A 17,407-nucleotide genomic window follows, 5' to 3' on the forward strand; every position below is an offset into this window, starting at 1 on the left:
ATGATTAGCACTTTAACAGTGACAAAAATGAAACAAACGAACAAAGGAACTAAACATAAATGTTCGCGTCAACACATAATGACACACACCAACGATACTACTGACGCTGGCTGAGATAAGCAAAACAGTGGAATGTTGGGAGAGTCCACTAGAAGGAAAGTAACCAGGGCAGGCGAACAATCATATGGCAGCTAACAATCATACGGCACTGTGGAGAGACTTTTTGAACACCCGATATATACATAGTCTTGTTTGTTTGCTTGTTTTGTTTTATTTGGCCTCCAGAGTTTGTACTCTATTTAGCCATACATGTTTACACAGGAAACATAATTGTACAAAGAAAACAAAAAAAAATGCATATTTACAGAGTGGACATCTCAAACTTTTACTTCAACAGATGTTTAACAAATAGAGTAATAAGTAAAGTAGACATATTTATGTAATTAATTCACAATACTTCTTAAATTTAATAATAAATGATACAGATAAATGAAAATATAAATCCTAGAGATGTTTCCCCATATTCATAAGAAAATGGACAATTGCTTTATACAGACAAATGTCTTTGGATACCAAAGGAGAAGATGTTGGTTGAGGGAGACAGTAACCCATACTCATCAAAGTCCTCAGAAATTTTGATGGTTCATTGTCAAATTTGGAACACAAAAACAAAATATGGTTTACATCAGCTTCTGATCTCGAATCACCTCCCATAGGTCTGTCCAAATGAGTCTTGTGACATAAAATAGGGTGTGTAAAAACCATGTATACAAAATTTTAGCGAAGATAAAAAGAAACACTTATTTATGTGACAAAAATGTTACAAGAGCACTGTTACCTCACAAGGGGTCCATGAAGGTTTTGTTGCTAGTGATGCTTAGTGACAGTGTTCAACTTGCTATGTGATGAATGCTGTTTTGGAGAAGCTGATGAACTCCTATGTATTTTTTTGTGAGGAGAGATGAACTGTTTAGGGTAGGAGACACCAACTGACATTCCAGAAAGTCACATTGTTCATTTGGCTGAAGCTGAAGCCACTATTTGTGAAGCACCTGGTTGTTTTCAGTTTGTTCGACAATTATTAGGGTGCAGATGCAGCTGTGCATTATGTAAGTGGACAACATTCTCAGCAACATCTTTAGGATAATATTCATTGCACAACAGTTTGAACACCATCTCTGAACACCACTAGCAGCAAAACTTTCATGGGTCTTCAGCAGAAAAATGGTGTCACTTTGACTTTTTGTCAAAAAGTGTTTTTGCATCTCCTCTGAAAACTAAATTTTGAATACATAATATTTTTGTACCATGTATGCACATACTAATATTATAAATGCAAAAGTAACTCTGCCTGTTGCACTTTCATGATCGCTGAACCAATTTTGATGAAATTTGTTATGAAAATAGTTGGAACATTGAGGAAGGACATAGGCTAGTGTGTAGTATAAATATTTATTGATCTGAAGACTATAACATAAAATATGGAACAATAATTACTCTTTGAAAAATGCAATTTATACTTTGACTTCTGAACTTTATCACATTTGCAGATATGCTTTTATTGTTTGATGTGGTTCTGTATAATGTAGTTCAATGTAATGAATACACTACTTATATGATCCCTGATGCATGTGATCCATACCTCTAATATCAGTTTCAAGCCCAATGCATTTTAGTTGCTGAGAGTCAAGCATCTCTTATAGCTTCTGAGATGCCTGAAGACTTACAACAATGACGTTCTTTAAAGGGGGTGTGACAAATGGAGAGTGCTTTTACATGAAAAATGTATCAGAAGCTTTTAGTGAGGCTGCACTTGATTATGTCACACAAGTGCAGCTGCAGATAACAAGCAAAAACGTGAGTGCAGCTGACATTATGGGACATTCAAACATTACATAATAGACGCTATACGGAACTACTATTTATTTTCATTCTTCACCAGTTATACACTATCCAATAATTTTAGAAAGTGAACATTTTATTTTAGTACTAACACCATCAGTCATAATAACAAAACTATTCATAAGCATCAACAGCTCATGGTCTTTTGGAAAGCATTGCTGAGCCTAGATCATGGGGTAGTGGGTTTGATATCCAGCTGGGTCAAATTTCCTCCATTCATAATTGTGTGTGTATGTGTTGACCTTATCATTTTATCATAATTGACGGACAATTCGCCGAATAGATGTCAAATAAAAAGACTTAAGTGGCCGAACACCCCAAACTGGATCTTCTGCCCAATAAAGCCTTAAGCACATCTCACTTTATTTTATTGACATGCAAGTGCTGCTATGGGTAACAGCTAGTGTAGTATAAGTACCTCATGCAACTGTTTGTGATCCTTAATCATTATTTTTAAGAGGAAATACAGAGACTGTATCAGAAAACTAATAATCTTGACTGCTTTATCTGAGAAGCAATATAAAATCTGTCCACTTACATGATACTGAACAATTTTTGTAAACTATTTCATAATTAATCAATTACCAAACCTGTTGAAAAGCATTTAGTATCTATCACTGCTATGGAGCAGTCAGTGACAAATATTCAGCTTCAGACTTCATATCTTTCATAATGAATAATTATTAATGTCACATAAAGTTCTTATACCTCTAATAATCTCCTTTTTCTGATCTCAACACTGTTACCTATGTAACATATGGAGATACTGATGAGTAAGCTGCACTCTCCCCCACCACTTTCAGAAAGTTCCAGCACAGCTACCTCAATATGCAGATACTGTAGTGAAATTTAGTACCATATATGCATATTTAGTTCTTTGTATACTTGTTGTTGTTGTTGTGGTTGCTGTGGTCTTCTGCCCAGAGACTGGTTGGATGCAGCTCTCCATGCTACTCTATTCTGTGCAAGCTTCATTATCTCCAAGTACCTACTCCAACCTACATGCATCTGGATCAGCTTAGTGTATTCATCTCTTGGCCTCCCTCTATGATTTTTACCCTCCACACTGCCCTCCAGTACTACATTGGTGATCCCTCAATGCCTCACAATATGTCCTATCAACTGGTCCCTTCTTCTAGTCAAGTTGTGCCACAAATTTCTCTTCTCCCCAATTCTATTTGGTACCTCCTCATCAGTTATGTGATCTACCCTTCTAATCTTCAGTATACTTATGTAGCACTGCATTTCAAAACCTTCTAGTCTCTTCTTGCCTAAACCATTTATCATCCATGCTGCACTTCCATACAGGGCTACACTTCACACAAATACTTTTAGAAAAGACTTCCTGACACTTAAATCTATAATCGATGTTAACAAATTTCTCTTCTTCAGAAATGCTTTTCTTGCCACTGCCAGTCTACATTTTATATCCTCTCTACTTTGACCCTCATCAGTTATTCTGATCCCTAAATAGCAAAACTTATCTACTACTTTAAGTGTCTCATTTCTGAATCTAATTCCCTCAGCATCACCTGACTTAATTAAACTTTATTTCATTATCCTCATTTTGCTTTTGTTGATGTTCATCTTATAGCCTCCTTTGAAGATAGTGTCCATTCCATTCAACTGCTCTTCCAGGTCATTTGCTCTGTCTGACAGAATTACAATGTCATCAGCAAACCTCAAAATTTTTATTTCTTCTCCATGGTTTTTAATTCCTTTTTTTCTTTTGTTTCCTTTAGTGCTTGTTCAATATACAGATTCAATAACATAAGTGATGGATACACCCCTGTCTCACTTCCTTCCCAACCACTGCTTCTCTTTCATGCCACTAGACTCATGTAACTGCCATTTGGTTTCTGTACAAATTGTAAATAGCCTTTTGCTTCCTGTGTTTAACCCCTGCAACCTTCATAATTTGAAAGAGAATATTCCAGTAAACATTATCAAAAGCTTTCTCCAAGTCTACAAATGCTAGAAATGTAGGTTTGCCTTTCCTTAATCTATCTTCTAAGATAAGTCATAGAGTCAGCATTGCCTCATGTGTTCCAACATTTCTACGGAATCCAAACTGATCTTCCCAAAGGTCAGCTTCTACCAGTTTTTCTATTTGTCTGTAAAGAATTCATGTTAGTATTTTGCAGCCGTGACTTATTAAACTGATTGTTTGGTAATTTTCAAACTTGTCAACACCTGCTTTCTTTGGCATAGGAGTTGTTATATATCTTGAAGTCTGAAGGTATTTCATCTGTCTCATACATCTTGCTAACCAGCTGGAAGAGTTTTGTCATGGCTGGCTCTCCCAAAGCTATCAGTAGCTCTAACAGAATTTTGTTTGTTTGGGCAGAGATGTCTGCCCAAACTCTTTGCCTCTGTATATGTCTGCTTGTGTCTGTATATGTGTGGATGGATATGTGTGTGTGTGCGAGTGTATACCCGTCCTTTCTTCCCCCTAAGGTAAGTCTTTCCGCTCCCGGGATTGGAATGACCCCTTACCCACTCCCTTAAAACCCAAATCCTTTCGTCTTTCCCTCTCCTTCCCTCTTTCCTGATGAAGCAACCATTGGTTGCGATAGCTAGAATTTTGTGTGTATGTTTGTGTTTGTTTGTGTGTCTATCGACGTGCCAGCGCTTTCGTTTGGTAAGTCACATCATCTTTGTTTTTAGATATATTTTTCCCACGTGGAATGTTTCCCTATATATATATATATATATATATATATATATATATATATATATATATATATATATATATATATATATATATATAATACAAGGAAACATTAAACTCTTTGTCTTTAAATATGTCTGCTTGTGTCTGTATATGTGTGGATGGATATGTGTGTGTGTGTGCAAGTGTAGACCCGTCCTTTTTTCCCCATAAGGTAAGTCTTTCCGCTCCCAGGACTGGAATGACTCCTTACCCTCTCCCTTAAAACCCACATCCTTTCGTCTTTCCCTCTCCTTCCCTCTTTCCTGATGAGGCAACAGTTTGTTGCGAAAGCTTGAATTTTGTGTGTATGTTTGTGTTCATTTGTGTGTCTGTCGACCTGCCAGCACTTTCATTTGGTAAGTCACATCATCTTTGTTTTTAGGTATATTTTTCCTTCATGGAATGTTTCCTTCTATTATAACCATCTTTCATTTTAGATATATTCAGAAGACTGATTGAAAAGAAAAGAAGGAAAAAAATTGCTTTATATTCTACATTAAAATATAGGAGAGGAAGGCAAGGGAATAACAACTAGAAATGATCCCTGACCAGTAAAGAACTTTGGTATTCAAAAACATGCAGATTTTCAATTGTTTATTAATATCCTTTTCATTCTAAAAGCAACAACAGTGACACATCATTCATCTCATGTTATTTCTTTTACTTGTACTGTTATTTCCATGAAAATCTTAAAAGAAACTGTGAAGTCTTGAAAATATTACAGACTGTTTGCTAGCCTACACCTGAGAACCAGTAACACACTGCTATCTTCTTCACTATCATAACTTCACTAACCATAACTGGCCTACTATCAGAAGATGCAATACAAACATCCCATAACATTTTATTTACTATGCTTGCAATTTGTTTCCCACTGCCTACTGATTTGACCAAACACAACAAAATATTAAACATAAGTCTCCTCCAAGATATTTTTCCTTTTCGGTCTTTAACATATGAACATGACAAACAGATACTGTCGGGCAACTGTCAGAAAACAAGACTAGTTATATGTGTCTGACAATACGCGTAAGCAAACATACATACCATCATCATCATTTGCACCATGTTCACTGGGATCTTCAATAAGGATTGCATCTGCCAGAGGAATTTTTCCAATTTCTGGAACAAGATGTAACCGCCCACCTGATGTCCTGTAACAATAATTTATTATGAAAATGTATTAGTATTCTTCATTGTGCACAATGACACATTCTTTAAAATACAAGAAAGGAAAAAGTAATCATATTTTACTACAAATAATAAAGTTAACAACGTTATACAAAAGAGGTACTGGTATTTCAATAACAGATAGCTTCAGCACAACTAGTTACATTCTCCCAGAGGGGTCAGACAGGGTAACTGGAAATGATATGAGAAGTTTTCACTTTGATTTGAAGTAATTACTGACTTGAAAAATTTAAACAACCTACTTTTGTAATTTTAAGACATAATAGGTCTGAAATACAAACTCTACACTTGGGTTCATCAGTCTATTGATTATAACTGACATCATAATAAGTTTACATTTACACTATGTGCTCCCATTTTTAAGTCAGGGTTAAATGGAAACGGCTATCTCAAAGTGTGGTTTGGGTATGGATTTTCCAGCTGTGATAACTTTAAACCAACATTGTTTAGCAAGTTCTGGATGTTTTCCTGAGTAATAACAACAGAGTTTACAATTGTCCCAACCAATATGTATTATAAATTCCAAAATGTGCGATTTTTGAAAGTAATTTATTAAATATTTCAACATAAGCTATATTTGATAGTAATTCATCAAATAATATTGAAATCAGGGTAATAATATACTTCTTGTCAGCACACATAAATATAACATACAAAAACAAAAATATGTGACTATGTTTTTTTCCCCACTTGGATTTAACAGAACCAAACACATATTTGTCAAGGGATTGTACTATGTTAGGTAAATGACTCAGCAAGCATACTAAATGAATATTATTTAATAGAACCATTTTCAATAGTCTTAGACTGAAACGGTTAGCATGCTCATCAAATGGCAAAACAGTGCACTTTGACAGGGTAATTGATGATTTGTATGGCATATTTGTCTGTGAGGGATAAAAGCTGTAGTGAACCAATGATAAAACTTAGGCTCCTCCATCCACCCATTTTTTGAAGCAACAAAAAGCACCCTTCGGTAGGTACTCCCCAAAGTCCATCGAGCCTGAAATGCACCACCATTATATACAAGTTGTGCAAGTGTCATTTGCAGCAACACAGGCCAAAATAATTGTTGATTCCATACCTGTTCCAGTAGAAGCAGCTTTCGCTCTTCCCCAAGAGCTCTTACCCTAGTTGGGTTGCTGCCAAATCCAGATCCATCATATCTGTAGGCAAAGCATTCTTTGTCATTAACATTTGGCCTTCATATTTAATGCAAATGACTCATTTCACTGTTGAAGGTATAAACTATATATGGATCTCTGGCATTCTTTCGAGATTTTTGAAGGAGCTGAGATTTCTTCTTATAAATACAGGGACCACGTTTTGTACAGACCTGACACTAACCCTTACCAGGATGACCACCTTTAAATAGAGTCTTTGATGAATTCTGTTTAACATATTGTTGTTCCAGTGACCTAAGTTCCTTGTCCTCACATTCCCATTTCTGCATGAGAAAATAAACAGTTGGCAGCGTACCTTTAATATGTGGAGAAAGAGTTTGACAACACCCAAGTTATACAAATTCTGTGTGAAGGGCCAGATTTAACTTCTTTTTATTCTTTAATTCTTGATTGTCAGAAAATATCACTTCCACCATTTTATTGAATGGCATACATTTTATTCAGTGGCATATGACTTAAGTTTGGGAACCCATAGGTTGCTTCTGAATTCCTAAATGTTATAACTTTACATATAACATCATGCACTATCCTTGACATATCATTTACAGTGTAACTACAACCTCAACACTTTTAATGTAGGTCCTTGGCATTTTTTCAAAACCTGATAGGAAATAAAATCACCTTTTTTATTTTGTTTTCCAGTTTCTATTCAGTATCTACCCCCTACCCCCAAAAAATTGCAAAGTGGAGTAAGTGGGAATCACCCCACTTTGTAATTTTTAGGGGGTAAATGTAAACATCCAATGATTTGTATTTAGCTTGAATTTAAGTAATTTTATTATTATAATCTCCTTTGGAAATGAAAAAATACCTTCATAAATGTGTTCAACTTACCACTAAATAAAGGAAAAATATAATTTTTCTTCCTCCAAAATATGGAGGTAGAAAACTGCTAGACACATCAACATAAAAGCTCAATAATTAACAAAATTTAACAATAAAAAAGAGAGAGGAATGTCTCAATAAAAAATGATGGCTAAAAACAATGTTGCCTACAATAACACCAAACATCTCTTCAGCAAAATTCTATAACTGGTGTTATCAATTACCCCTATTTTACAAATATTCCAAATGACCCTGCTACATGTGTGATCCAGAAAGCACTGTAATGTCTATGCATAACATTGAAATATGACAGAATATGTTGCCATCAGTAAAGAATCAATAAAATTGTATGAGTGTATTGAAAACAAAATAAATATTTACAGTCAGGACAAAAATTAAAAATGTGTTTACTTCTGTCCTGAAGGTGTAGTATATTTGTGACATAGTAAATGCTAGAACAATATAAACAAAACTGAATAATTACTAAAACATTTGTATTTATAATGTGAAATGCACTAGTTGCAGTACCATTACATGCCATTTATTCTCTGAACATTTCATAGTGTATAATGAATATGAATACAGTACACTACTTAGTGTAAATCTGCTATGTTTTCTATGTGTCTCAATGCAACTGGTTTAAAAATATTTTTCTGTAGGTCTATTATGATAATTTTAAAATAAAGCCCTACATGAAAACCTAAATGCCAACAGTGAAAATAAAAAAAAAATTATTTATATCAGTTTCATGTGTAATTTACGTTTTTCTTATTTTGGCTAAACAGGAGAGATGTTTGGTTCAATTCTCTTTGCAAGTTGATTAGGGTCATATTGTACTTTAATGGGAAATCAGAAGTTAGGAATAATTTTTTTCTGTTTAAGTTGGCTTCATAATGCGCTTTACATTGGTACTGGTTTTCATATTATTAAACAAAACAGCTTTGATTGTTCAACCATATATATGATCAGATATTGTATTATTATTATTATTATTGCTATTGTTTAACAGTACGTGAAACCGTTAATAACGGTAACACTTCCTGCATACATGTAAAAGTGGTTCAGTACTTGGCCATTGCATGTTTCGTACAATACACTTAGTGGCATTAATGGATATTAACATGAGAGTTTTGCTAAGGGAAGTGTAGAAATAGGGCAAACTGCAACATTAATTACACTTTTTTTACTATGTTATTATTATTATTATTATTATTGTTCTCACAGGCAACGTGCAATTCAAGTGCCTTCTCGTTATCGTCAAGCTGCCAAAGTTACTTTTTCTCTTATGAAAGAATCAAACTTCCGTTTTACACATCGCACATTGCAATCTGATGTACGATGTTTAAATGCCGGTACTGACCTTGTGGCAAGGATCAGGTGATTGGAGAAGAGAAAACACTGCCTGAGAGCTTCCTTCTCGCTCTTGAAATTGGTCAGACGGCTTCGTGATGACTTGGGTTTCTCGGAAGGTATTTGTATGAGGCTACCTGCACAAACATACAAAATACGTTACTAGAAGCGTTCAGAATACTGCATTACAATCAAAACGGAAAAGAACACAACACTGCAATTTTATGACTGCTGAATGACGTTGTTAATCTTACTTTTTCACTTTTCTTTCGCAGTTTTGTTATTTGAATACATTCGCGTAGAGATTTGAGGTTATGGAACGGTCCGTACGAGCAATCTGATGTTCCTTTAATGTGACTTCGGTCGTCTTTCAAAGCTTTCGTGTGTTATCTTTTCTCAATATTTGTGCACATAATTGCAGCGGGGGAGGGTAAAACTCCCGACGCCGTCTATCTCCTTAGATAGGCAACCTGTAGGATTCTCACTCACAATAGACCGGCTTTCCGTGCTCTAATCGCTTGGTATCTGAATCTGTCTACTAAAATGCCAATGTGTTGTGATACACGATTCTTTGAACTTAACAGAATGAATAAAACTGAGACAGACATGCCGCGACTTTGAGGACAACAGAAAATTAAACTTGTTCTACGAAGCGCATGCGCCCCATTCCACTCCCTTAGTTGCTACAGCGCGCGCGCCAGCCCGCCACATCCGAGATCGAATTGTTGGCACTACATACACAAACACCTTTGACGTTTATTTCCATGAAGGAAGTGGACATGTTGAGTTTTACGCAACCTCTCGTAATGTAAATACATAAACGCAGTTCCAAGAACTACAAAAATATGGTAAAACACTAATGCGAAGTGTTCGGGGTTTTGAAACAAGGCTAATTATGCTATGGCGAGGTATTACTGTGATTTGCGGATGGTCCGTAGATCTATGGAGTGAGCGTACCCTACTGCGCATGTTGTCAACATCAAACAGGGCTTGTAATGTAATTTTGGGTCGAGGCTGCTAGTCTACAATTTGCGATAAGAGCGAAACTTGAGTATCAGACATATTCGCCTTTTTTATATACATTTCTGCACGTTTGAGATTAGTAACAACAATGGTGCAGTATTGCCATTGCTATGTACGTGAAGAGAAGTATGCGAAAGGACGATCAGTTATTTTCAGTATCTACAACAAATATATAATTCTAAATGCCACATAAATACGAAGCACTTTATGTATAGAAAAATACTGAGACACGGTATTATAAAGTTTAGTATCGTAGAGAATTTCTGTGAATTTATGGCCATGTGTTTTGCGAGACAAGTGCTAGATAAATTTGCAAGTGCGCTTGAGTAAACTGCCATGGCCACTGTATACATAATGGTGCTATGTTTATATGACGATAAAATTTATACATTAGAGACTGATTAATTTCCTCCAATTTATGCAGATTCTAAAAACCTTGTGCACGAGGCAGTTTCCTACACAGTGTCATTGTAATGTAATTAAATAGAATAGATTAGAGAATATGAATCACTGCTATAGAAAACACACAAAAGTATTGTCGCTTCTTTTATTACTCCAAAAGTCGAGCATTTATCATGCACTTTTTCTTTACTATTTTGTGCGCACTGTATATTTTTACTTTTCTGATGAGATGGCGAAAAAATATTATACATATTTTACTCGTCTACAAAATGCAAAAGGGTAAAAAAAAAAAAATGATATTGGACAAACAGATGGGGCAAATCGCTTGTCGTATTTTTTATAACAATTTCAGAGTTCCAAATGGGAGGTTTTTTTGTGACACTTTGGCGCCGTCTACAGTGTCACTTTAATGAATTAGTACAATGAGTATGTGCAGTAGATAACAATGTGATGAATAAGTGCTATAGATAACATAAAAAACGTTGTTGGCTATCATTTCTTATACTGTTACCGGAACACGTTAAATAAAATGGAATCTGAGGTGTGATACTGTGGCGAAAAATCACAATACAATAGCTCTACAAATCTTCAACTTCAGTCCTTGATATCAAATTAACCGAGTGTACGAAGTTTCATTGTCCTTCTGAAGGTGATCTATCTGTAGCAGCAGTGAAGTAATAACACTCAAAATACGCAAAGCGCCATACGTGCTAAAATGCCCCTGTCCCAAATCGCTTAAATTGTGCTGCAGGAGATGTTGCGGACGGAATTCTCGTTCTGAACATTCGAATCCTCACTCCATTGATATTTATACTCTATGGGTGCTCGAGAGTCGACAATGGTCTAGAGACGGTATTGAGGCGGCCAAGGAGTTGAGCGCCTCCATTTATTCTTTGAATTCACCAGTTGTCAAGATTTGATTTTGTTTCTTAAGAGTAAATACATGTACAGTTTTTGTTCGATACGACTAATAATCTAATTATTGTACAATATAGAAAACTGCTGTTCTACGTTTGTTACCCCCAGCTAAGAACAAGAAGACTATTCTACAAGTCCCAACAAAATCATTTTAACACGACGATGTTATAACAACGTGAGTATACGAACCTACCATTGCCTACTTCAGAAATGTACAATTTTACTACATCAACAAGAAGCGCAACTACAGCATTACGTTTACCGAAATTTTGGACTACACTACCAAAAGTATGGTTTTTAAGAGTGGAGAACATTTTCCAGCAATATCATATAAGCGTGACGGCAACAAGTTAAGCCGTATTTCCGCGAATATGGACCGAGAGCTAGTGAAGGTAGCGCAAGATTTCATCACAAAGTAGTTCTTGAGCAGTCTACTCAAACTTTAGAAGATATAGTCACTAAACGCTTGGTAACACCCAAGGAGCAACGCATGCCGCATGTTTTGTTTGACGAAGCATTTAGTGATCGTACTCGTTCAGAATTGTTGTGACATTTGCGCAACTTCAACTGATTCAACTGGCTTTGAACACTGTGGGACTTAACATCGGAGGTCATCAGTCCCATAGAACTTAGAACTACTTATACCTAACGAACCTAAGGACATCACACACATCCATGCCCGAGGAAGGATTCGAACCTGCGACCGTAGCGGTCGTGCAGTTCCAGACTCAAGCGCCTAGAACCGGTCGGTCACAGCTGCCGGCTGCGCAACATCTAAGACTTTGAAACATTACATACCATTTCGCTCAATAGTCTTCCAACAAGTATCGGACAAGTACTGGAGCGCACGAATGGCGGTAAAAGCAGGTCTTTGTTGGCAATACCGGCAAGAAGGAAGCGCGCCGCAGTTAATGGGGATCCAAAGACAGATCCCGTGAGGGCAGCACAGGAGAGTTGAAAGTGGAGTGGAAGCCGTGCGTACAGAGACTAAAAATAAAGACGAAAATTTGTTTGCGACCTTGAGAGACTTACAGCGCCGCTTTATCATATTAGCGGAAGAATACATCGTTAATCGGCGCCCGAGGGAGGCGTGGTTTTCTCGACAGTACGATCGCTAACCACATTAAGCAGAGAGGATTCAGCAGCGTGGTGCAGGTTCGGTGAGCGAGCAGAGAAGTGCAAACAGCCATGCAGGGAACTAAACGCCAAGAGCGGCCGGTAAGGGGCGTTATTGGACGCCAACGACGGTCTTACCTCGTTGCAACAAACTTCAGCTACAGACAGGAGCAACATAACGTGACTGTCACATCAAGTGCTACCCGACAAGACTGTAACACTTTTCGATGCCCGGCTTACTTGGCTTCCACATATTCGTCAACTCAAGCGTCAGTGCTGGCAGCATCTGAATGCCCTTCGCTGCCTCAGCAACACAACTTGGGGTGCAGATCGTAATACGCAGCTGCAGCTCTACAAAGCCCTTGTGCTGTCCCGGCTTGATTATGGGAGTGTGGCGTATGGCTCAGCGTCGCCCTCGGCGTTGCAGCTGCTGGACCCCGTTCACCACTGTGGGGTTAGACAGGCGACAGGAGCATTCCGCACCAGCCCTGTTAATAGCCTCCTTGCTGAGGCTGGGGTTCCTCCGCTTCGTATTCGGCCTCAACAATTGTTAGCCAACTATGCTGCCCACATCCGTTGTTCTCCCCGTCACCCTAACTACCGTCTCCTTTTCGCTAATGCGGCAGTCCATACCCAACACCGGCGGCCTCGATCAGGCCATACCATTGGGATCCGTGTTAGGTGACTCCTTAGTGAACTCGAGTCTTTGCCTCTTCCATCTGCTTTTCAGGTCCACCAACATACACCACCTTGGTGTATTCGTCGGCCGCAGCTTCGGCTGGACCTCTCACAATGGCAAAAGGATTCAGTTCCTCCTGCAGTCTTGCGCCGCCAATTTCTTGCTCTCCTCGACGCATCCCGCGACTCGGAGGCTATCTATACAGATGGCTCGATGGTTGATGGCCGTGTGGGGTACGCTTATGCTCATGCGGACTATGTAGACCAGCGCTCCTTGCCGGACGGCTGCAGTGTTTACACCGCAGAGCTAACAGCCATTTTTCGTGCCCTTGAGCGCTTTCGTACCAGCACTGGAGAGTCTTTTGTCATTTGCAGTGACTCTCTCAGTAGTCTGCAGGCTCTTGACCAGTGCTACCCACGCCATCCCATTGTCGTTGCCATCCAGGAGTCCGTTCATGCTCTTGAACAGCGTGGACGTTCAGTGGTGTTCATATGGACCCCGGGACATGTTGGGATAGCGGGAAACGAACACGCCGACAAGTTAGCTAAAGAAGCCACCCGCAAACTGCCGTTGGAGATCGGCCTCCCGGTAACTGATCTCCGATCGGTGTTACGCCGTCGGGTCTCTGGGTTGTGGGCAGACGAATGGCGCACTCTGTCTGTACCCAACAAGCTGCGGCGTGTAAAGGAGACCACGACCGTGTGGGGTTCCTCCATGCGGGCCTCTCGCAGGGATTCTGTTATTCTCTGTAGGCTCCGCATTGGTCACTCTTATCTGACGCATGGTCATCTGCTGCGTCGAGAGGACCCCCCTCATTGTCGCTGTGGTGCAACCATGACGGTGGCCCATCTGTTGTTGGAATGTCCTCTTTTAACCGCTCTCAGGCGTGCTTTTAATCTCCAGGGTGATTTATCATCTCTTTTGGGTGACGATGTCTCTCTGGCAGATCGGGTTTTAAGTTTTATTCGCGCAAGCGGCTTTTATAGGTCCATTTAATTTTACTACATCACCCTCTTTTGTGCTGTATCTTTTACTTTGTTTTGTGTTGTAATTCGACTCCACCCTAATCTTTTAGACTGGACGTTTTAACGTGTTGCAGAGTGGCTGGCTCATCCTATTATTTTCGTGATCAGCCAGCCACAGTCCTCTGCTGTGCAGTTTTAATTTCTTCTGCCCTTTTTTTTCCGTGTTGTCTTACCATTGACCATGGGGCTTTTCTTCCCCCGGAATTTTTATTTTAGTGCTTCGCCTGACTGGTGTATGGTTTCACTGTACTCTGTGTTTTTATGAAGCAAGGGACCGATGACCTTTGCAGTTTGGTCCCTTTAATCTTTAAACCAACCAACCAACCAACTAAAGAGATGTTCATTCTTCTCAATGACGCACAGAATGGTAAAGCATACCCGCCCTACAGCGGATCAGGTGTTAGTATTGTGCCACAACACTGTGTAGCAATGACACAAGTCAAGCAGATATGTATGCTGAAGGCAGCAAACGAGATGACTATACAGACATTCAGGACAGCTCGACCAGCTCCCGACATTCAAGGAGTGCAGATTCTCGTCATGGCTGCAGTGGATCACCCCACCTTCGCGGTGGATTTCCTGGAATATTTCAAGTTAAAAGTTGATATACACAATCGACAACCAAGCACTAGTGATTTCTCACACAATAATTCTGATTTCAGTGTGGTGGAGTTACAAACAACAACAATTCTGGCGAACTACAGTGACACATTTCTCCGACGACACGGTGGAAGGAGTGCCAGCATTCGACAATGCACTACATCACAATTGTATCCTGTCCGCCGGTCTATGAGCGGCCCCACCGCCTAGCACCGGAGGAATATGCAGCAGCCAAACAACACTTTCTCAGATGGCTCGATGTGGGGATTGTACGTCGTTCGGACGGCCCCTGGGCGTTGCCACTACTTTTGGTGAGTAAAAAAGGTGGTACTTGTAGAGCCTGCGGCGACTTCATGGCGTTAAATGCCACTGGACGTTATGCAATCCCAAATATCCAGGACTTTACGGCATGTTAAAGGGTACAACAGTATTCAGTGGGATACGGCGTTCACCAGGTACACCAAGATTCCTACGGCCTCCTGTGATATGCCTGAGACAACGGGTATAAAGTCATTTGGGTTATCTGAGTTTCAGTTTATGCCATTCGGGCTACGCAATGGCGCAAGACGAGGCAGCTACTTTCAGTCAAAATGTCCTCCCCCGTAACGTGTGTACGAGTGCAAGTTGTGATGCACGAACGATGACATATAGAAGACTAGGTCTAGCCGTGAGTAGTGCACGCATAGCCAAAGCAGTTAAGACCACTCGCGTAAAGCGGGAAATTTAAGTACGATAAAGCTGATGGCTGTTCGTGTTAACAACTACGAATACATTTAATGTAGTAACTGCTTAACAACACGGGCACTGCAATACCTCTATAAATGTGAGAGCGATAAGGCAATTTTGTACTGAACTGCGAACAGAATATATTTCTGTAATAACGATAAGATGCGTTATGGAATCCTTTTTCTTTGTACATCTAATGAATTTTTCTAACACTGAACTCTGCAGGGAGGTACAGTTCCTTACACACCTGCTGTAATGACTTAGCCTACATCTGAAAGGTGCAATGTGCTGTTTAACTTTTCCAACACACATGACTTTCCCTACCATGTAAACGATCGTATTTCCCACGCATATCTTTCGGTAGTGCGTCTAGAGTCTTTCCTGGTGTTTACAGAGTCTGTACTCTTCGCGACGTGATATCATGAATAGAAATAAAGGCTTTAACAGACACGAGATATCTCGGTTATGTTGTAGACACGCACTTATAAGAATATGCATTGTCATGGGACCTTGCGTGATCCAAATCTCGTCTAGGCCTACTCTGTCTTATCGCGTTTATAGACGTCAGTGTAAATAAGTCCAATAATTCTGCTCAACATAACTTTTCATTTGATTAACTTTTTTAAAGAATCTGTGATCTGTTCAGCAGACGCATTTTCAAAACAGTTTAATAAACGCAGTGTCTTCATTACATCGAACATTCTACTGTAGCTTTTTCTCCTCTTAGAAGGCGTCTCTGTGTGGGACACATTTTGAATGTCATCTACGTCATCTTCCACAATTTCTGTATTATCGTCTCGCAAATAAACATCATCAACAGAGTACCAATTATGGAAACATAGACTGGGAACAATAAAAACAGGGTTGTACAGAATAAAAGAAACAGATTCGGAAACATGTGGGAATGACAGTCATTATTTTCGCTTAGCATTTTTTCCGTTAATAAATAATTTTCAGATCATTGCTCCACATCTATCAGTGCTCTTGCGTGTAATGAATGCTGTTTGTACATTTACATGTCTTCAGCTATCCAGCGTAAATCCTAATTCATTTTCGACAAAAATGTGACATCCATCATTTTTTCCATCGCCTGTTCAATCGATTTGGAGTAGCTGTGAATTAGAATTCCATTAACCGATATTGGTACAGCTGATTGGGTGCATGAAATCAGTCAGAGATGTCTAAACTACTAACTGAAGGAATCCACTCTTATCAAAACCTAAAATAAAATACTCTCCATGAAAAAAGTAAAACAGTGCTGCTCTTTGGAGCCAATAAGTTCTTAAATAAAGCGAAATTAATTATAAGTACAAAGCATAATCATGCCAAAACGTGGTTATCAAACTATAGTGTCCATGCATTGTCAGTGTTAACATATGTTCAGCCGAGGCTTCCTGGTACGTTTTTTTGCAACTTCACCTGTCTCTTCTTTTTGTGATTTTTGAATCTCAGTACCTTTTTCAGGAATTCGAAAAATTAATGCTTGAATGTCTACAATGATACGGTTGTCCTGGATTTGGGCATGAGCACACATGGTACAAGTTTCATTTTTCTTATTTATAGTCATCTAAGAAAGTTCCTTTCTTGTCTAACTTCTTTTAGAAGTTCGTGTCATTGTTTGGGCCAGCTCTCTCTTGCGAGTCTCGTACCTATCGAATGTTTGTTCCTTTTTTAGCATAGTGTCTTGTTTTTTGTTTCATTTAAAGAGTACATTACAGACGAAATAAAAAGACAAAGCCCTTCATGTATGAGA

General features: G+C 38.8%; 1 protein-coding gene across 1 annotated transcript in view; it reads right to left on the reverse strand.

The window, feature by feature from the left end:
• Positions 1-17,407, reverse strand: part of LOC126095334 (ras-specific guanine nucleotide-releasing factor 2-like) — a 1,914,760-nt gene that overhangs the window by 597,530 nt on the left and 1,299,823 nt on the right. The window contains exons 10-11 of the mRNA XM_049910139.1: positions 9,176-9,302; positions 5,663-5,769 (exon numbers count right to left, since the gene is read on the reverse strand). Coding sequence (XP_049766096.1) covers positions 5,663-5,769; positions 9,176-9,302 — 234 coding nt within the window. The remainder of the gene's footprint in view (positions 1-5,662; positions 5,770-9,175; positions 9,303-17,407) is intronic.

The sequence above is a fragment of the Schistocerca cancellata genome, chromosome 8, assembly GCF_023864275.1.
Source record: "Schistocerca cancellata isolate TAMUIC-IGC-003103 chromosome 8, iqSchCanc2.1, whole genome shotgun sequence".
Taxonomy (NCBI): Eukaryota; Metazoa; Arthropoda; class Insecta; order Orthoptera; family Acrididae; genus Schistocerca; species Schistocerca cancellata.